The sequence below is a fragment of the Anomaloglossus baeobatrachus genome, chromosome 1 (assembly GCF_048569485.1).
Source record: "Anomaloglossus baeobatrachus isolate aAnoBae1 chromosome 1, aAnoBae1.hap1, whole genome shotgun sequence".
Lineage (NCBI taxonomy): Eukaryota > Metazoa > Chordata > Amphibia > Anura > Aromobatidae > Anomaloglossus > Anomaloglossus baeobatrachus.
Window position 1 is genome coordinate 697,913,023 of NC_134353.1, and position 18,012 is coordinate 697,931,034.

General features: G+C 43.3%; 1 protein-coding gene across 1 annotated transcript in view; it reads right to left on the reverse strand.

Moving 5' to 3' along the window:
- The window catches only part of RSPH14 (radial spoke head 14 homolog), a 387,168-nt gene that overhangs the window by 319,560 nt on the left and 49,596 nt on the right, over positions 1-18,012 (reverse strand). The window contains exon 3 of the mRNA XM_075320738.1: positions 9,182-9,300. Within this exon, the coding sequence (XP_075176853.1) occupies positions 9,182-9,300 (119 nt within the window). The remainder of the gene's footprint in view (positions 1-9,181; positions 9,301-18,012) is intronic.

Below are 18,012 nucleotides of genomic sequence, written 5' to 3' on the forward strand. Positions count from 1 at the left end.
AATGGCATTGCTTTCAATTCTCCCGGGATCACTTAAATCACAGAAAATGGGCCTCCTGAGATTCTGTCTTACAGCGGCACGCATGGTAATCCCAGGATACTGGAGATCGACTGGGGTGCCATCTGTGAGGGAGTGGTTTGCGGAGATGGCCATCATTCACAGGATGGAGTCCCTCACAGCAGCGACCAATGACTCAGTGGATAAATTCCTTAGGATCTGGAAACCCTGGACCCTGGGTCTTGATTCCCTACCATTTCAGAACCTTATTGGTAACTCATAACCAGTGTTACGTCAGTCCAATGTAGCGGCCCTAGTACTGGGGAAGTAATCCCCACCATGCTTTCCCTCCCTCCCTTTCTGCTGCTCTTCCCCCCCCCACCCCTTCTTTTCTTTGTCTTTCCCTCTTGCTACTTTCTATTCTTTCTGGTTCTAGTTAAATCTTCTAATTTTTTTTCGGCAGTGGCCTCATTTTGGTTGAGGCGTATTTCTCCTTTGGAAGGAGACTGTTCGTATTATAAAATGTGGTTACATGTCCTATGCGTGCCTTATGGTAGTTAGTAAGAGAGGATGTATTAGTTAGGACGCGGCTTATATTTTTCTCTGTAAGGGCACAAACACATCAGTGGTATTCTGCGCCGCACTGCCGGATCCGGCATAAGGGCAGTACAGTATAATACAGTTCACAGACAGTGCGGCAAGCCCCTGTCACATGCTCCGGTCACATGACCGCATATGCCCGAAGCTTGCCAGTGAACTTTAATGTACTGTACTGTCCTTGTGCCGGATCTGCGAGTGCGGCAGGAAAACGCTGATGTGAAACCAGCGTAAGTTGACATGAAGTAATCACTTATTTGAATCTTCTTTTTTTTCCTGTAAATTGTCTTGTTTACTTTAATAAAGAAAGATTAAACATAAAAAATGTCTCTCCACAGCTTCCAGTAGCAAGGAGACCCCAAAGTCAACTACACATGTGCAGTGACCTCTGGGGCCAATGACCAGAAGTCACCACCCAATATTCAATCTAGGTCGGGACCTCCGCCTGTGAGTATGCTTCGGAGCATGAGCAGTAAACTCCGGTGTCTAGTCACAGCTGGAAACCCCAGCCTAAAGAACACGGGCTCAGAGATGCAAAGGGACAGAGACAAGGAGCAGAGGGAGTGGCCAGAGAAGCAAGCTGCTGGCAAAAGGTTAAAAAGAAGACATCAGAGAAGGCCCCTTGTAGCTGGAAGCGCCAGCCAAGTGTGATCACTAAGCTGGAGATGCGACAAAACAAAGATGCAGAAGACCAGGAGAGGAGCAGTAGGAGAGACCGGAGAGGTGAGCAGTGAGATATGTTTATTTTGTTTCCTTTTTAATCTTGTCAGCCGTCTACTGTTCAGCAATATGTTGACCACAGCTGGCCACTATTTGGTAATTTTCTACAATGCAGATTTTTGTAAAATTCGAGTAGAATTCAATTCCAATTGAATAAATTTGCTTATCACAAATCGGAATCTGATTATTGTGGCTATGTATTTGTCTTTTTTCCTGGAACAACAGGAAGTCAGAATGTAAATAAAAGCAATGTGGCCAAAGAAAAAGAGCAAAGATTTCTATGGTTCAAGATCATAAGATGACAAATTAAAAAATAAAAATACATTTAATGCAGAAAACCGATAGGTCATATTCTCATGATCTGTTCCATTTAATTCAGTAGGAATCCATATGTGCCTTTAAACTGCACTGAACTGAACAATGCAATTACATGCTGCAAGGTTTGATGCCTGTGGGCACTTCCCTGCCCTTTATTATTGTGCCATGTTATGTCAGTTGATCTGTTACAGAATGTATATGACAGTGACAAGTGCATGAGCCTTTTTTGCTTGTTATAAGCTAAGTTAAAGGGAAACTGTCCTTTGCTGCTGTATGTATTGTCAATCAGCTTTTTTTCATGAGTTTTTCCTTGCAGATTTTAATCAATACTGCAGGGAAAAACACATGCTAGCAAAGTCTATGAGAATCCTGACTTGCTGAGCACATGCTGCTTCTTTTTTCCTTGCAGATTTTGTTGCAGAAGAAAAGCAGCATGTTAATTGTTTCTGTCTTTTTCCCTGCGTTTCTATAATCCACTGCAGTGCTTTATCCCTACAGTGGATTTATATATCTGTACAGATTGCCTCACACACCATGCATACAGCATGGTGTGTAAGGCGATAAATAGCTCAGTAACCCGGGGTCGTCATGATGATGACCCAGGGTTGCCATGGCAGCGATCGGGTTCCTGTGATCACATTACAGAAATTCATTCACCAGGGAGAAGTAAGCAATCCATCTCCCTAACTCCTGAATGGTGTAATCACATTGGGTTAAACTACCAAAACGTTCTTTGTTGTGTGCAGAAAATCTGCACATAGCCTAAGCCCTCATTCAGATGTCTGTGGGTCATGTATGTCTTCTATCCCTGCTGTTTTTCATGGATAGCACATGTGAACATTATGGGCCAAGTTTCCGCAAAATATCATGGGGACATGTCAATTTTGATCCGAGTCATGGAACAAAATCACCCATTCAAATCTCTGAATCTGTGAAAAGTATAGACAAAAAGACTGACCACACTACCTAACATGCAGCCTGAACAGGTGAATAACTTAACATGACTTGTAATGACAAAAAAAAGGCTCATCCCGATTAGCCTGGTGCGGTGGCAATCGGGTTAATAACAGCTTACAGCTGCCACTAAGCTAGGTAAAGTTCCAGGATCGTTGCATCTAATGGCTATTTTTAGACTGGAGGTGGTCAAATAAGTATGGGTCTCCCCAGCCTGAGAACACCAGCCCCCAGATGTTGGCTTTATCATGGCTGAGTATCAAAATTAGGGGGGACCGCACGCAGTTTTTTTTTTAAAGAAAAATTATTTAAGTAATTAAAAAAGAAAAAGGAGCCACATGCGGGTCCTCTAATTTTTACACAGCCAAGATAAGCACATGGCTGGGGGCTGCAGCCTGTAGCCGTATGTTTTATCTGTGCTGGGTATCATAGTACAGGGGGGCCCTATGCCAATTTTTATCTATTTATTTTTACATCTATCTAGACACACACAGCACCTTTAATTGGTTGCAGTCAGACACGCTGTTACACAGGCTGGGGGTGCTGTCTGACTGCAACCAATCAGAGGCGCCGACACTGCTGGTGGGAAGCAGTGCATATGCATGAAGATTATGAACGGCCCCGGAAGTAGAGTGAGCGGCCTGGAAGCAGAGTTACAGCCGTGTGGAGACCGGTAAGTAAGTATAACGTGCTTGATCTAATCCCCCTTAACCTTCTACAACCATTTTTAAGAGCCTGATTCAGGTCCCCATATACTTATATGGGGATTGGCATCCGGCCAGGCACCCAGGTTCAATTCTGGGCCTGAACCAGGTTGGTTCTTTTATGTGTTTTTTTTTTTTAAAACCCCATTGAGAACTTTGCTTTTATTAAATTGATGAACAAGGGACAGTCTTTTTATATCCCTCTTTTTGTCTTTCAGGGTTCCATGGACTATATCAAAATCCCTGAACTATGGCAGATCTTGCATACATTTTTTTTTTTTATTTTAAAAAAAAAAAAGATGAACCAGGGAATGTGTGGGGGAGTGTTTTTTTTCTAATAAACTATTTTTGTGTGTTTCTTTCTTTTCACTTACTGGGTTAGTAATGGGGGTCTGATAGACATCTCTCCATTATTAACACCAGGGCTTGATACCAGCTGATGTAGAGAGGAGCCAACGGATGGCTGGCAGGGCTCCTCTCTTTACTAAACTGAGCTTGTGTTTGTGTTCTGCCCCGGCCGGGGGGTGCGACATTTACTTCCATCTTCAGGGGTGCATCCACCTCCCCGCAGCTGGTCACTGTCATTGACCGAGCAGGGCAACACATCACATAGAGAAACTCTTTACAAAACAACAACAATGTTTTATTTGTACTTTAATTTTCTGGAGATACATGGCAATATAATCCTGTTCTGCTGACGCTGTTCTTTTGGGTACTTTTTATGTCCAGACCTTGCCCTGGGTATTAGTCTTCCAGCAGCCGAGTCTAAACTTCTGCTTTTCCCCATTTCAGGTCTCTGCAGCTTCCCGGGTCCAATAGCTGCCTCAGATGGCTATACTGTACCCATCACAAGGTGAGCCATAGGCACTGGACACTACGGAGGATATCTACCGGTTCCCTGACGTGCCCATTACTAAGCTCGTCTGCACACCTAGAACCTTTCTGCAGAACTCACTCTCTTTCTGGCTTGTCTCACTAACCAACCAGGATGTATCTGTTACACTAGACATACTAAAATCCTTTCTTACTCTAAGGCGGGCTTTGCACGTTGCGACATCGCAAGCCGATGCTGCGATGTCGAGTGCGATAGTCCCCACCCCCGTCGCAGGTACAATAACTTGTGATAGCTGGCGTAGCGAAAATTATCGCTACGCCAGCTTCACATGCACTCACCTGCCCTGCGACCGTCGCTCTGGCCGGCGACCCGACTCCTTCCTAAAGGGGCGGGTCGTGCGGCGTCATAGCGACGTCACACGGCAGGCGGCCAATAGCGGCAGAGGGGCGGAGATGAGCAGGATGTAAACATCCCGCCCACCTCCTTCCTTCCGCATTGTGGCCGGTGGCAGGTAAGGAGATGTTCCTCGCTCCTGCGGCTTCATACACAGCAATGTGTGCTGCCGCAGGAGCGAGGAACAACATCTTACCTGTCGCGGCACTGGCATTATGGAAATGTCGGAGGCTGCAACGATGATACGATAACGACGCTTTTGCGCTCGTTCATCGTATCATCTAGGATTTACACACGACGACATCGCAAGTGACGCCGAAAGTGCGTCACTTTCGATTTGACCTCACCGACATCGCACCTGCGATGTCGTAGTGTGCAAAGCCGCCCTAAGACCTATCTACTAACATGCCTACTTAGCATTATACAATTAACATGATAGTCACACATGACAAAATACACATTATACAGTAAAATGCAATATGCAATAAAACACTTTAAACTGCTGGTTGCTAGAGGGCGCAGACTGCTGCACTGCTCAGGCTCTGCTATATCGCCAGCCGTACTCTCCAGCACTAGCACTTAGACATTTACTTTAATAAACATTATTTGTACATCGTAGGAGTGGGGTAATCTGGCCACCTCCTACACTGACGCTACAAAGCTGACATCAACCCAAACTACCATTATCCCGATTGCCACTGCACAATTTCTGGTGCATTAAGGCTGCGTAAACGCCATAAGAACGCATATACGTTTTTTTACCTGAGGATTTTCACATATAAGGCAAGTCTTTCTGGACTGAAAACTCGGTGTACCCGCAAGACTGACATACTGAGACTTGTAAAAAGGCACCGCAGGTGAGTTTATGCTGCGTAAAAAAAGCACAGTGGACCTGAGATTTCATGAAACCCATCCACTATGCTTGTAGTGTAAAATGCAGAGTCAAATGCGTGTGTAACACTGATTGTGGGCATGCATCATTAGGCTATGCTCCCACGATGAGCTTTTGATGATGTTGAATTTCTATTATGCATTTTTTATTGCATGTTTCTGTGCGTTATTTTCACATGCGTTTTTATCGCGTTTTTGGGGCTGTGATTTTTTTTGTCTATTTGCTGTCATGTTTTAAATATAACTGCTTTCTTTTTATCCTTCCAGCAATTTGGCTTTAGTAATATACTTAAATGGAGATTACATGTGTTTTTTTATGCTCTTCAGCAGTAGAAACGTACTAAAAACGAATGTGCATTTTTTACCTGATGATCTTCTGCGTCTAATGCAAGTCTATGGGGAAAATCTACACATAAAACTCAGCATACCCACAAGGGTGAGTGACATGTTGCGGATTTTAAACAAGATCCATAGGTCAGCTTACGCTTAGTAAAAAGATGCACAATAGGCATGAGATTTTTCTAAATCCAATCCACTTTGCTGGAATTGTAGGATGCTGCGTTTTTGATACAGCGAAAATACACAGTCAATAACTCACCAAAAGCTCACCATGGGAATATAGCCCAAGATGCACAATGTTCAAAAGTGTGGTCCTTATCCCACTGCACCTATCCCATGTCACACAGAAACAGATGGAACATTATTACTGATAAGAACTGAATAGCCAAGTCTCTAAAGACTCAACAACATAGAGGACAGATGTCAAACAATCATGCCATCTAGAGGCAAGATTGTGCTATTGCTCCCACCATGTCTGCGCATATTAAAGTACAGTTTCCCACAAACACATTAAAGGGGCCGTTCAGTGTCAATACCATTTCTATTTGGGCACCAGTGAGCTATAAAAAAAAACAAACAAATGAACTGCACTGTACTCGCCTTCCATGGATCCACAGGTGAGCTTCCACAACTGTCTCCAGTGTCGTACAGAGATCAGCGCCGCACTCACAAGTGACGTCACTGCGGGGTGGGGGGAAGTGGCTGGTCTCTGGACACACACAGTGCACGCTGCTGTGTGTTACCAGCTTTACTGAGCTGAGAAAGCAATATAGCGGACACAGTTGGTCACTGTATAGATCGCACAGCGAGCAGGGAGGGACAGAGCAGACTCTAAAACAAGCATCACTGATGACGCTTTGTTTCAGGGAGGGGGCAGGAGCTGTGGCAGTAATTGCATCCCCTGCCCCCTGCTCTGATAACGCTTTGTTTGAGTAACCCAGTGTGCACTGGGATTCTCAAAGGAAGAGTCATTAGACAGGAAGGAGGGAAAAAAAATAATAGTAGTAGTGTAACCAGGGAAGTGTAGGACATTTTTAATACAATTATACCATAAATTAGCTTAGATTTGGGCAATAAATAGAAAGGGATTTATGTTGAAATTTTTTCAACTTTCAGACCACCCTTTAAATGAAAGGCAGCCACCCCTTTACTATAAAGATTTCTAAAACCAAGGAAGTTTTTATTACCGTACTATATCATGGATACATTGTAAATGGCAAGCCTTGGAAAATATAGCAAAAGCAATTGATAAAAATAAATAACAAAGGTTATAATCTTAAAATCGCTCACCAGATATTACATTTGTATTGTAGCGTAGGAAAAAACATACTTCAGACTTTATAGCTTGTATCACTTTTGTTTGGATCGAATTTCATGAATTCCTTTATGGTGGTTGTAATAGTTCTACATAGAGAGCATTCAATTCTACTAACATGGATAGAACACATCCCCAATATATAATCTATGGCGCTTTACATTGATCCGTGTTTTTTCTTGGACCTTATGTTCGCAAAAAAAAACAAACAAAAAACCGTCCAATTTTGATCTGAGTCACTGATCGTAATCATAGCAAGGCTATGGGTCCACGAAAATCATGGCATCCATTTGTGGACTACATCAGATTTGGTGAACTACTTCGGATCTGCATGGCTTTTTTTTAATAAATTGGTGAACCAGCACAAGAGAGTGGAAGTGTTTTTTAAAATAAAAAAATGTTTGTGCTTGTGGTTTTTTGTTTTTTTTACTTACTGGGTTAGTAATGGGGTTTTCTGATAGACACCTCTCCATTACTAACATCAGGGCTGGATGCCAGCTGACATTACACAGCTTACATTAACCCCAACTACCATTTCCTTCATTGTTAATGTACCAGAGTAATAGGGAAGAGCCGAGGCGAAGCTCCAGAACTGGCGCATCTAATGTGATATGTCACTTCTGGGGCGGCTGTGGGCTGGTACTTTTAGGCTGGGAAAGGCCCAATAACCATGGACCTTCCCAGCCTGGTATTAGCCTGCAGTTGTATGCTTTACTTTTGCTGGTTTTTAAAAATAGGGGGGACGCCATGCCGTTTTTAAAAATTATTTATCAGGTTAAACAAGGCTAAAAAACATCCTTTAGTGCCACATGAAAGGCACTAAAGGTTTCAAGTTTATAATATGTAGGGGAGTGGAACATTACTTTGGTCATCTCCCTGCTTGTTCTGCTTCATGTCTTTCAACCAACTTTATTGATACCTCAAATATTTGTACGCACTTACAACGCATGTGTGTTTTGTAAACTGCAGATTTACTGCATCTAATGCAAGTCTATGGGGAAAATGTGCACAGTAGACGCAGCATCTCCGCAAGAAAAATTGAGAAGATGCAGCTCGGAAACAAGCACTTCAGGTACGTTTACACAGAGTAAAAAAAAAAAAAAAAAAAGTACAGTGGGCATGGGATTTCTATTAATCCCATTCACTTTGCTTGTACTGTATAACGCAATGTTTTGGAAGCAGCAAAAACATGCTGTGTCCAGAATGATAGTAATACTGATCTTGGCCACGCAGCCTTAGGGCTTGGGTATACAGGGTTTTATAGACCCCCGTCGTAGCTGCACAATTTTCGAAGTGGAAGACTCTTCAAGAAAAAGCCCCCATGGTGTTTTTCTACAGGTTCTTTGTCATTTTTTTTTTATTGTTTTTGCAGCAGCCTTGCTGACATCTTTTTTTTAAGAGAAGATCAAAAAAGACTGAACACGGGCACCAGTCATTTTGATATTGCTGTGCATATGTTCATTATTTTTAAGGATTATTGATCATTTTTCAGGCGGATTCCAGGTTGATTCTGTATTAAAAAAAAAACACACCATGGGCAAATACCCTTAAATGAAATCTATCACCCGGGTTTTGTTACTCCATCTGAGAGCAGCATAATGTAAAGACAGAGAGCCTGATTCCAGCAATGTCACTTAATGGGCTAATTACTGCAGTTTGATAAAATCAATGTTTTATCTGTAGCACATCTAACAGTTCTCTGAATGATGCGCTCTGTATAACCTCACCCACACCACTGATTGGCCGCTTTCTGCCTATGCACAGGGTACACAGAAAACAGACAATCTGTGGAGGAGGAGTGGTTACACAGAGCTCATGAATATGGAGAACTACATGGCAGCAGGTATACTAGTCCTTTAGCGATAATTTCTTGCTGATAAGTCATTTTTTCTTTCTTTTTTTTTTTTAAACTACAGCAAGCAACCCAGTAAGTGACACATCACAAGATTCAAGGTCTCTGTCTCTATATTATGCTCTCAGAATAGATGGCAAAAACCTGGTGACAGATTCCAATTAATAAGACGTGCTGAGTATGCAGTCTTATAGACAATGCTTTATGTCTGAGAGCTCATTAATATGACACTCCCAATTACACCAAAATATACAGTAAACACTCACCAGCGGGAAGCTCGGATAGCATTTCATACATCTGATGCATATTCCTCCGACAGATATCTACAGGGTCATCAAGGAGATGAGAAATGGCAACAATAATATCACTTTTCAAAATGCCATCTCTAAAAGAAAAATATAAATGGAAGCATTAGGAATGAACGTAGTTAAAAAGCGCTATATATAGTGTCATATATCCACTAAACTTAACTGATGTTTAGGCTGTGTGCACACGTTGCGTTTTTTATCGTGGAAACGCTGCGTTTAGAACCGCAGCGTTTCAGTGGCAAATTGCATGCGTTCAGCTTTCCCAGCAAAGTGTATGAGAAAGCCGAAAAATCAGTGCACACGCTGCGTTTCTAAACGCAGAGTTTTGGATGCCAAAAATCGGTGCGGAAAGAAAAGCAGCATGTCACTTCTTTTGTGCGTTGTGGCTGCGTTCTCTCCCCCATTAAATCAATGATGTGGGTCAGAACGCAGCCACACCGCAGTTCGCTGCTTTTTTGTTGCGGTCCGCGGGCTTTGTCGGCATACAGAATGCAGGCATTTACCTGGAAGTGAGGTCAAGAGGTTTCCTGTTGACCTCACTTCCTGGCAAAGTCCTGGAAAGCCCCCGGTGTCGCCAAAGTGCCCGCCCCGACCCCCGACCCCCCTCCCGAAAATCCAACATGGCGGCGCGCACAGTAGCGCACCGGCCGCCCTGCTCCTATGATTTCTGTCGCATGTGCCTTGATACATGCGACAGAAAAATGCCCCCCAGGCCCTGCCAGGTCACCCCCTATTCCCCCCGGTATTCTCCCTTACCTGTCCGGTCGCAGCGCTGATCCCCCGCGGCCCCCTCCTCCTTCACAGCAGACGCCGGTCAGTGCGGTCACATGAGCAGAGCAGCTGACGGCTTCCTGTGTTCAGAGAGCTGTGCTGGCTGCTCGCACTCTGCAGCTGTGACCCGGGGAGAGTGGGTGCAGATTTTTGGCACCCACTCTCCTCAAATGGAGGGTCTGCCCTCCTAGAAAATGGGGGATACGTTCCCTGAACGTGCCCCCATATTCTAGAAAGTCCAGAGCCGACGTGGGAAGTGCAAATGGATTTCTGCGGACCCATTTTTTTCAAATTTTTTTATTAAATTGGAGAACAAGGGAATGATTTGGGGAGTGTTTTTTCTAATAAAAAATTTGCCATTTTTTTTTGCTTTTGTTTACTGTCAATTAGTTATGTCTGGTATCTGATAGACGCCGTGGCATCAATAATTGCTGGGCTTGATGCCAGGTGACATTACACATCTGGTATCAACCCCATTTATTACCCCGTTTGCCAACGCACCAGGGCGCGGGATGAGTTGGGGCGAAGCGCCAGGATTGGCGCATCTAATGGATGCGCCACTTCTGGGGCGGCTGTGGCCTGCTATTTTTAGGCTGGGAAGAGTCCAATAACCATGGCTCTTCCCACCCTGAGAATACCAGACCCCAGCTGTCAGCTTCACCTTGGTTGGTGATCTAATTTGGGGGGACCCCACGTTATTTTTTTTTTTAATTCTTGATTTATAAATAAAAAAAAAAAAGCCTGGGGAGCCCTCCAAATTGATCACCAGCCAAGATGAAGCTGCCAGCTGTGGTTTGCAGGCTACAGCTGTCTGCTTTACCCTGACTGGCTATCAAAAATAGGGGGGACCCCATGCCATTTTTTTCATTGTTTTTTTTTTGGATAAATACTAAGCTAGGCACCCTTTAGTGCCACATGAAAGGTACTAAAGGTGCCAGCTTAGAATATGCAGGGGGTGGGACGTTATATATATATTTGACATCCATTCATCCATTGACGCTTTTTAGGCTATGTGCCCACAATCAGGGTTTGCAGCGTTATGGACGCAGAGTGTTTTCCCTGCGTCCATAACGCTGCGTTGTGCAGTAGAAGCACAGTGGAAGGATTTTTGGAGATCCCATGAACCACTGTGCTTCTTTTCTCCGCAGCATAAACTGACCGGTGGCGCGGCTTCCCAAGCCTCAGCATGTCAATTTATGCTGCGGAGACGAGAGTGTTCTCTGCAGGTAGAATAGAGCTAAAGTCCACAGCAGCCTGAACCCAAATCCTGGGCATGGGCAGCTGAGTTCTCCCGTGGACAACACTCACATCTCTGCAGGAAGGCTGGCACTGTGTACTAGACGCCATGTCGCTGGATCATGGCCACATAGCCTTAGGCCCCTTTCACACGTCAGTGATTCTGGTACGTTTGTGCTTTTTTTTAAACGTACCAGAATCACTGACATACGCTGACCCATTATAATGAATGGGTCTGCTCACACGTCAGTGATTTTTCACTGCACGTGTCTCCGTGCGGTGTACCCGCGTGTGCGTGATTGCCGCACAGAGACATGTCCATTTTTTTCTGGCATCACTGATGTTCCACGGACCACGCAGTGGTGTGGTCCGTGAAACACGTGCCAGAAAAAAACGTGCTTTTAAAATAAAAATCATTTTTACTCACCCGGCGTCCAGCGATGTCCTCTGCAGCCCGTTCAGCTTGCTGCTTCTGAGCCGGCTCATTATTGTCGCGCATATTCATTATGCACGACAGAGCCGACCCGGAAGCAGCTGCTGCGGGGGTCAGCGCCGGCCGGATGCTGCACCGCGGGAGCGATCAGCACCATGGAGAGCGGGAGCGGGCGCAGGTGAGTTGATTACTAAGTGCAATCACGGGCCACGGAGAACGGAGCCCGGATTGCACTTAGACAACCCACGTGTGCCGTGATTCACGGCACACGGAGGGACATGTGCGTGTTTTACACGCCAGTGAAAAACGTCAGTGTTTTTCACTGACGTGTGAAACGCGCCTAAAAGTGAGAATATTGTTGCTACAGCAACATTTTGGGTGAAGTACCTGTGGATTCAAAATGCTTAATATACTCCTGAATAAAATCCTTGAGGGGTGCAGATTCCAAAATGGGGTCACTTGTGGGGGTTTTCTGACGTATAGGTACCCAAGGGGCCCTGCTAATGTGACATGGTGCGCGAAGTTTATTTCAACTTTTCCAAAATTCAAATGGTGCTCCTTCCATTCCAAGCCCTCCCATTTATCCAAACAGAATGTGGAGAAGAAGGAAATGACATCACAGGTTTTTTTTTTCCAAAGGTCTGTGTTCAACCAACTTTATTAACACTGACAAGTCTTAAAAAACGCACCTAAAAAAACGCATGAAAAACGCATGGAAAACGCATGCGTTTTCGATGCGTTTTTCTCAAAAAGCATTGTTTACAATTCTCCCCTCTGCCAGAGGGTGCGTTTTTTTCCACACTGAAAAAAAAGCAACGTGTGCACATAGCCTTAGGCTATGTGCGCACGTGTGCGTAATTCATGCAGTTACGCTGTGCTTTGTAGCGCAGCGTAACTGCATGCGTCCTGTGTCCCCTGCACAGTCTATGGAGATTGTGCAGGGGCCGTGCGCACGTGGCGCTTTAGAGCGCAGCGCTTCGGCTTCTGCCGAAGCGCTGCGTTCTAAGAAGTGACATGTCACTTCTTCAGTGCGCTTTGCCGGCAGCTCCTGCTCTGTCTATGGCAGGAGCTGCAGGCAGAGTGCATGGAATCGGCTTTTTTTTTTTTTTCACTACGGACATTTCTGCAGTGATTTAAAGCGCACATGTGCTCTTCAGATTGCTGCAGAAATTTCTGCAGTAACTGTACGCAACGTGCGCACATAGCCTAACTTGTCTTGTCAATGGAAATAGCATTGTTCTGCTGCCGCACATGTAACCTTACAGCTAAAACTGCGATATGTAATAATAATAATGGATGCCTCTCCAGTGCCATGTACTTCTGGGCAGGTATTAACGTGCCTTCAAACCATGCCATTCAATACTATTACTTTTTGAAATGGGAAAATCCCTTTATAGAATTGTATGGGTTTTAGAAAATATAGTTGCTTTCTACCTGAACAAGTGCCCCTTCTCCAGCGAATGCATCTAGTATTGCCAGAAATGGATGTGATACAAGCCTGAGAGAATCCTGGCCTTACTTTCCACAAAACCAATCATAATATAGCTAAAAGGTGTCTTGAAAAATTACAAATTCTGGATGACAAAAGAAACATAACACAGGTCTGCGACTAAAAAGCTGTTTGAGTATTTTCATCTAATTTCCATTTATTGTGGTGTGCTGAAAATGAAAAAAAATATTGAAAAAAATCCTGGAAGTCAGGATTTGCCACAAAATGCAAAGTTCTCTTCAAATTTAGTACATTTTTCATAATTTTCTTTTTTTTAGGGTTTTGAAAGTCAAAATTACTATTAATTAATTCACATCAATGAATTGAAGATATATAATGCCAAAAAAATATAACTTTCAAAGGAAAGAACTTTCAGAGTGAGCCAATGAAACCAGCATCAACATTTTGCAAGCTTAATGAGCGGGCTCTGACATGCCGGGCTTGTTTCAATTGTTTTATTTTTGTTCTCGCCTGTTCACACTTTTTAATCTCAGTTCATGTTAGCTCTTCATATTCAACCGTGTTTCCCAAAATTAGCATTATGGCTCAGCGAAGTATATTAATTTAATTCGCCTGACAGTTTCTGTTACATTTGTGGTGAATATACAGTGTTGAAGCAACAGCTGAATATTACAGACTTTGTGAAAAAAGTATACGTCGCATATTTCAGACTAAAGCTTGGAGATCAAGATAAAGCTTGGGCGCCTCATAAAGTGTGCAAACGGTGTGTTGAGGACCTCCGAAATTGGTTCAAGGGTAAGAGAAAAAAGCTTTCCGTTATGGGATTCCTATGGTATGGCGAGAGCAAAAGAACCATAGTGACGATTGTTCACTCAGCAATTCGTCCCATCCCCCATGGCACAGATATACCAGTACCCAAGGCCCCTGCTACCTTGGAAGAGATAACTATGTCCGATGAAGGTGGAGTCATACCTGAACCAGATGAATCAAGTTCTGACTTTGAAGATGATACAAGACCAAAATTGTTTTCCCAGGAGGAGATGAATGATTTGGTAAGAGATTTAAATCTTCCCAAAGATGCCGCTGAGTTACTCGGCTCAAGGCTCAAAAGCAAGAATTTATTGTTGCCAGGAGTGTCTTTTTCATGGTTCAGACATCGTTCAGACAAGTTCGTTCCTTACTTTGCCCAGGAAGATAAGTTGGTTTATTGCATCAATGTCGAAGGTTTGATGGGTCAATTCAAAATCCCATATGATTCAGCGCAATGGCGTCTTTTTATAGATTCTTCAAAAAGAAGTCTCAAAGCAGTTTTACTCCACAACGGCAGTTTTTATGCTTTCATCCCTGTAGGGCATTCCGTACACCTCAAGGAAACCTACAAGAACTTGGAATTGGTTCTCCGTAAACTTAAATATGATGACCACGGTTGGCAAGTGTGCGGGGATTTGAAAGTCTTGTACATGCTGCTCGGGCAACAAGCTGGGTATACCAAACACCCTCGTTTTCTGTGTCTATGGGACAGTCGAGACCGACAAAATCACTGGACCAAGAAGAATTGGCAGCCGAGGGTGCTCACACTTGCTGAAAAAAAAATGTCCTCCGAGAAACTTTGGTTCTTCCCCATAAAGTTCTTCTACCACCTCTCCACATCAAATTGGGATTGATGAAGCAATTCGTAAAATATCTTCCAAAAGATGGAGAATGCTTCAAATACTTGGTCGCCAAGTTTCCAGGCCTCTCTGAGGCAAAATTGAACGAAGGTGTGTTCGTCGGACCAGACATTAGAAGGCTTATAGCTGATCAAGAGTTTATCAATACCATGACGTATCCTCAAAAAGAAGGGTGGATTGCATTTAAAGAGGTCGTAGAGAAATTTTTAGGCAATAACAAAGACCCTGACTACAAACAAATGGTCGGACGAATGCTGAAAGCATTTCAAGCTTTAGGTTGCCTGATGAGTTTGAAAGTGCATTTCCGCCATTCCCACCTTGACAACTTTCCTGAAAATTTGGGAGCTGTGAGTGAAGAGCAAGGTGAACGATTCCACCAGGACATTAAAGAGATGGAAAGAAGATACCAGGGAAGATGGAGTATTACAATGATGGCAGACTACTGTTGGACGCTTCAGAGAGACATTACAGATGCTACTCACAAGCGTAAATGTACCAAGAGAAGCCTCACAGGGAAGAAGAATCGATTTTAGTGTGTGTTAGTGAGCTCATTGTAGTTAAAAAAATGATTTTCATGAAACATTTGTAATAAAAAATTAATTTTACGAGTCTATTTTCATTTATTTTGAGGTATTGTCTTATTTAACATAGTTACTTAAATTGTCAGAAAACGTGATGTCCTATGACAAAATGGAGGTCGTTTTCGGATTTAGCACACTCAAAAACATAAAGATTACGTGGAATAACCAAAATAGCTCTCGAAAAAAAAATTTTTGCAGACCTGTGAATCGATCGAAGAAGTATCATCTGTTCATTCATTTCATATATTTTAAAATTGTTCCATGACATGGATGTCCGGGGGAAGTGAGAGCGCCACAACCTGGGCTCACTGGAAGAGCGCTGGTCAGAAGTGCGTATAAGTGTTTTACTTTACTACAGCAGTTAACGGGGATTTCCTATGAACAAAGTTCATTTTAAAATTGATCTTAAAATAATAATAATCTCCACATTTAGATGTGTTTAAAAAATAAATAAATAAATAAATAAATATATATTATATATATATATATATATATATATATATTTTATACATATATATATATACATATATATATTTTATATATATTTTATATATATATATTATATATTTTGTATATATATATATATATTTATATATATATATTTTATATATATATATGTATATATATATATATATATACACACCGTATTTTTCGCTTTATAAGACGCACTTTTGTTCCCCCAAATTTTGGGGGAAAGTAGGGGGTGCGTGATAAAAACCGAATATAAGGATTATATACTGCAGGGTCCAGGGGAGGTGGGGGCCGCTCTGGAGCGGTGATGGGGGCTGCTGGGGGGGGCTGGTGAAGCTGCGGGAGGGAGCCTTTGATCTCCTGCTCCCGCTCATATAATATGCACACCCGCTGTCCATCACTGTGGTGCTGAAACCGCACCGCGGCGATGGGCTGGGGGAGCTGCGTATATTATATCTGCCTGCGCTCCCTTTGATCGCACATGCACCCCTATGTTAGATATGGCCCCCATGCTGCTGCCCATAGTAAAATAAAAAAAACTCTTTACTTACCCCCTCCAGTATGTCTCCCCGGTCTCCCTCCTGCTGCTGTGATCATGCACGCAGAGATGTCACTCTGCTGTGCCGATCACATGACTGGGACCGTGAACCAGGAAGTAGGAAGTGCAGGAGACTGGAGCTCAACCCCAAGGAGGGGGACACGAGCACAGTGCTGGTGAAGGTAAGGAAAGAGTTTATTTTACTAAAAGTAGCAGCATGGGGGCGATATCTAACACAGGGTGATGTGTGCCAGCCACAGGGGGCCGTGTGTGCCAGCCACAGGTGGCCGTGTGTACCAGCCATAGGGGGCAGTGTGTGCCTGCCAAAGGGGGCAGTGTGTGCCTGCCAAAGGGGGCCGTGTGTGCCAGCCATAGGGGACGTGTGCCAGCAATAGGGGACATGTTGCATCACAGGGGGACGTGTGCCAGCACAAGGGGGCTATATTCAATTTAAGGTGGCCATATCCAGATTAAGGGGGCTAATTTTAGGATGGGGGGGCTATGAGGGACATATACTCTATGATTTGTTAGACGGACACTGGCATTATAAGATGGACCCCATTTATTAAAAAAAATTCTCTATTCCTTCACCAAATTTGGGGGGGTTGTCTTATCAGGTGCGTCCTATAAAGCGAAAAATACGGAATATATATACGGTATATATATATTATAGATTTTCTTGTGCTGAGATAATCTTAGATATGTGTCCTGCTATATACTGTGAAATGCCATGTCTGACTATACAGGGACATGGCATTTTTACCACATCTCTTGGGTCGCGGACAAAATAATAAAGCATACAGACATTTCACGTAACATTTTCTATAGAGCGGTTCACACATCCATGTTTTTTGTGAACCATGTCTGCAAAATAATCACAGAGATGTGTCTGTTTTTATCATGGATTAAATTTACATACCCAAGTCTATGGGTCTGTGAAAATCTTTGCCTACGCAGAGATGACATTTGTTTGCACTTTGTGTGCTGTCTGTGTTTAACAGTGTAATAAGGAAAAGCTTTGTAATTTTAGTTATTTTCCCGTGTGTGAAAATCACTGATGAAGTTCTGATGGTAGAAAATAACACTGACCAAACACTGATGACACCCAGTCCTCTATTTGCGTGAGTTCAAAATCAGTTACTTGTTTTCAACTATACACCATAGTACTTAAATATATTTTAGTATATACAAGTGCATCTGAATAAATTAGAAATCATCAAAAAGTTAATTTAATTCAGTAATTCAATACGAAAAGGGAAACTCTAAAGCCTGCTTTACACACTTCAATAGATCTTTCAATCCGTCGTCGGGGTCAAGTTGTAAGTGACGCACATCCGGCATCGTTCGTGACGTATTTGCGTGTGAAACCTACATGCGATCAAGATTGAACGAAAATACGGTGATCGCATACACGTCGTTTATTCCTCATACATTGGACGTTTTGTTGTACGAAACTAGTGAATTGTAACGTGTGACATCCCTCATACGATTTTGGTGTCTGATGCTATGTGCGCAGGTGTGCGCTCTGCACCGCAGCTTAAAAAAGGTCTGCTTCAGAGCGCAGCTGAAAAGCTGCGTTCTGAAGCGCCTCACAATGTCTGTCATTCACTAATCTCTGTCAGTCGGTCACTATCTCTGT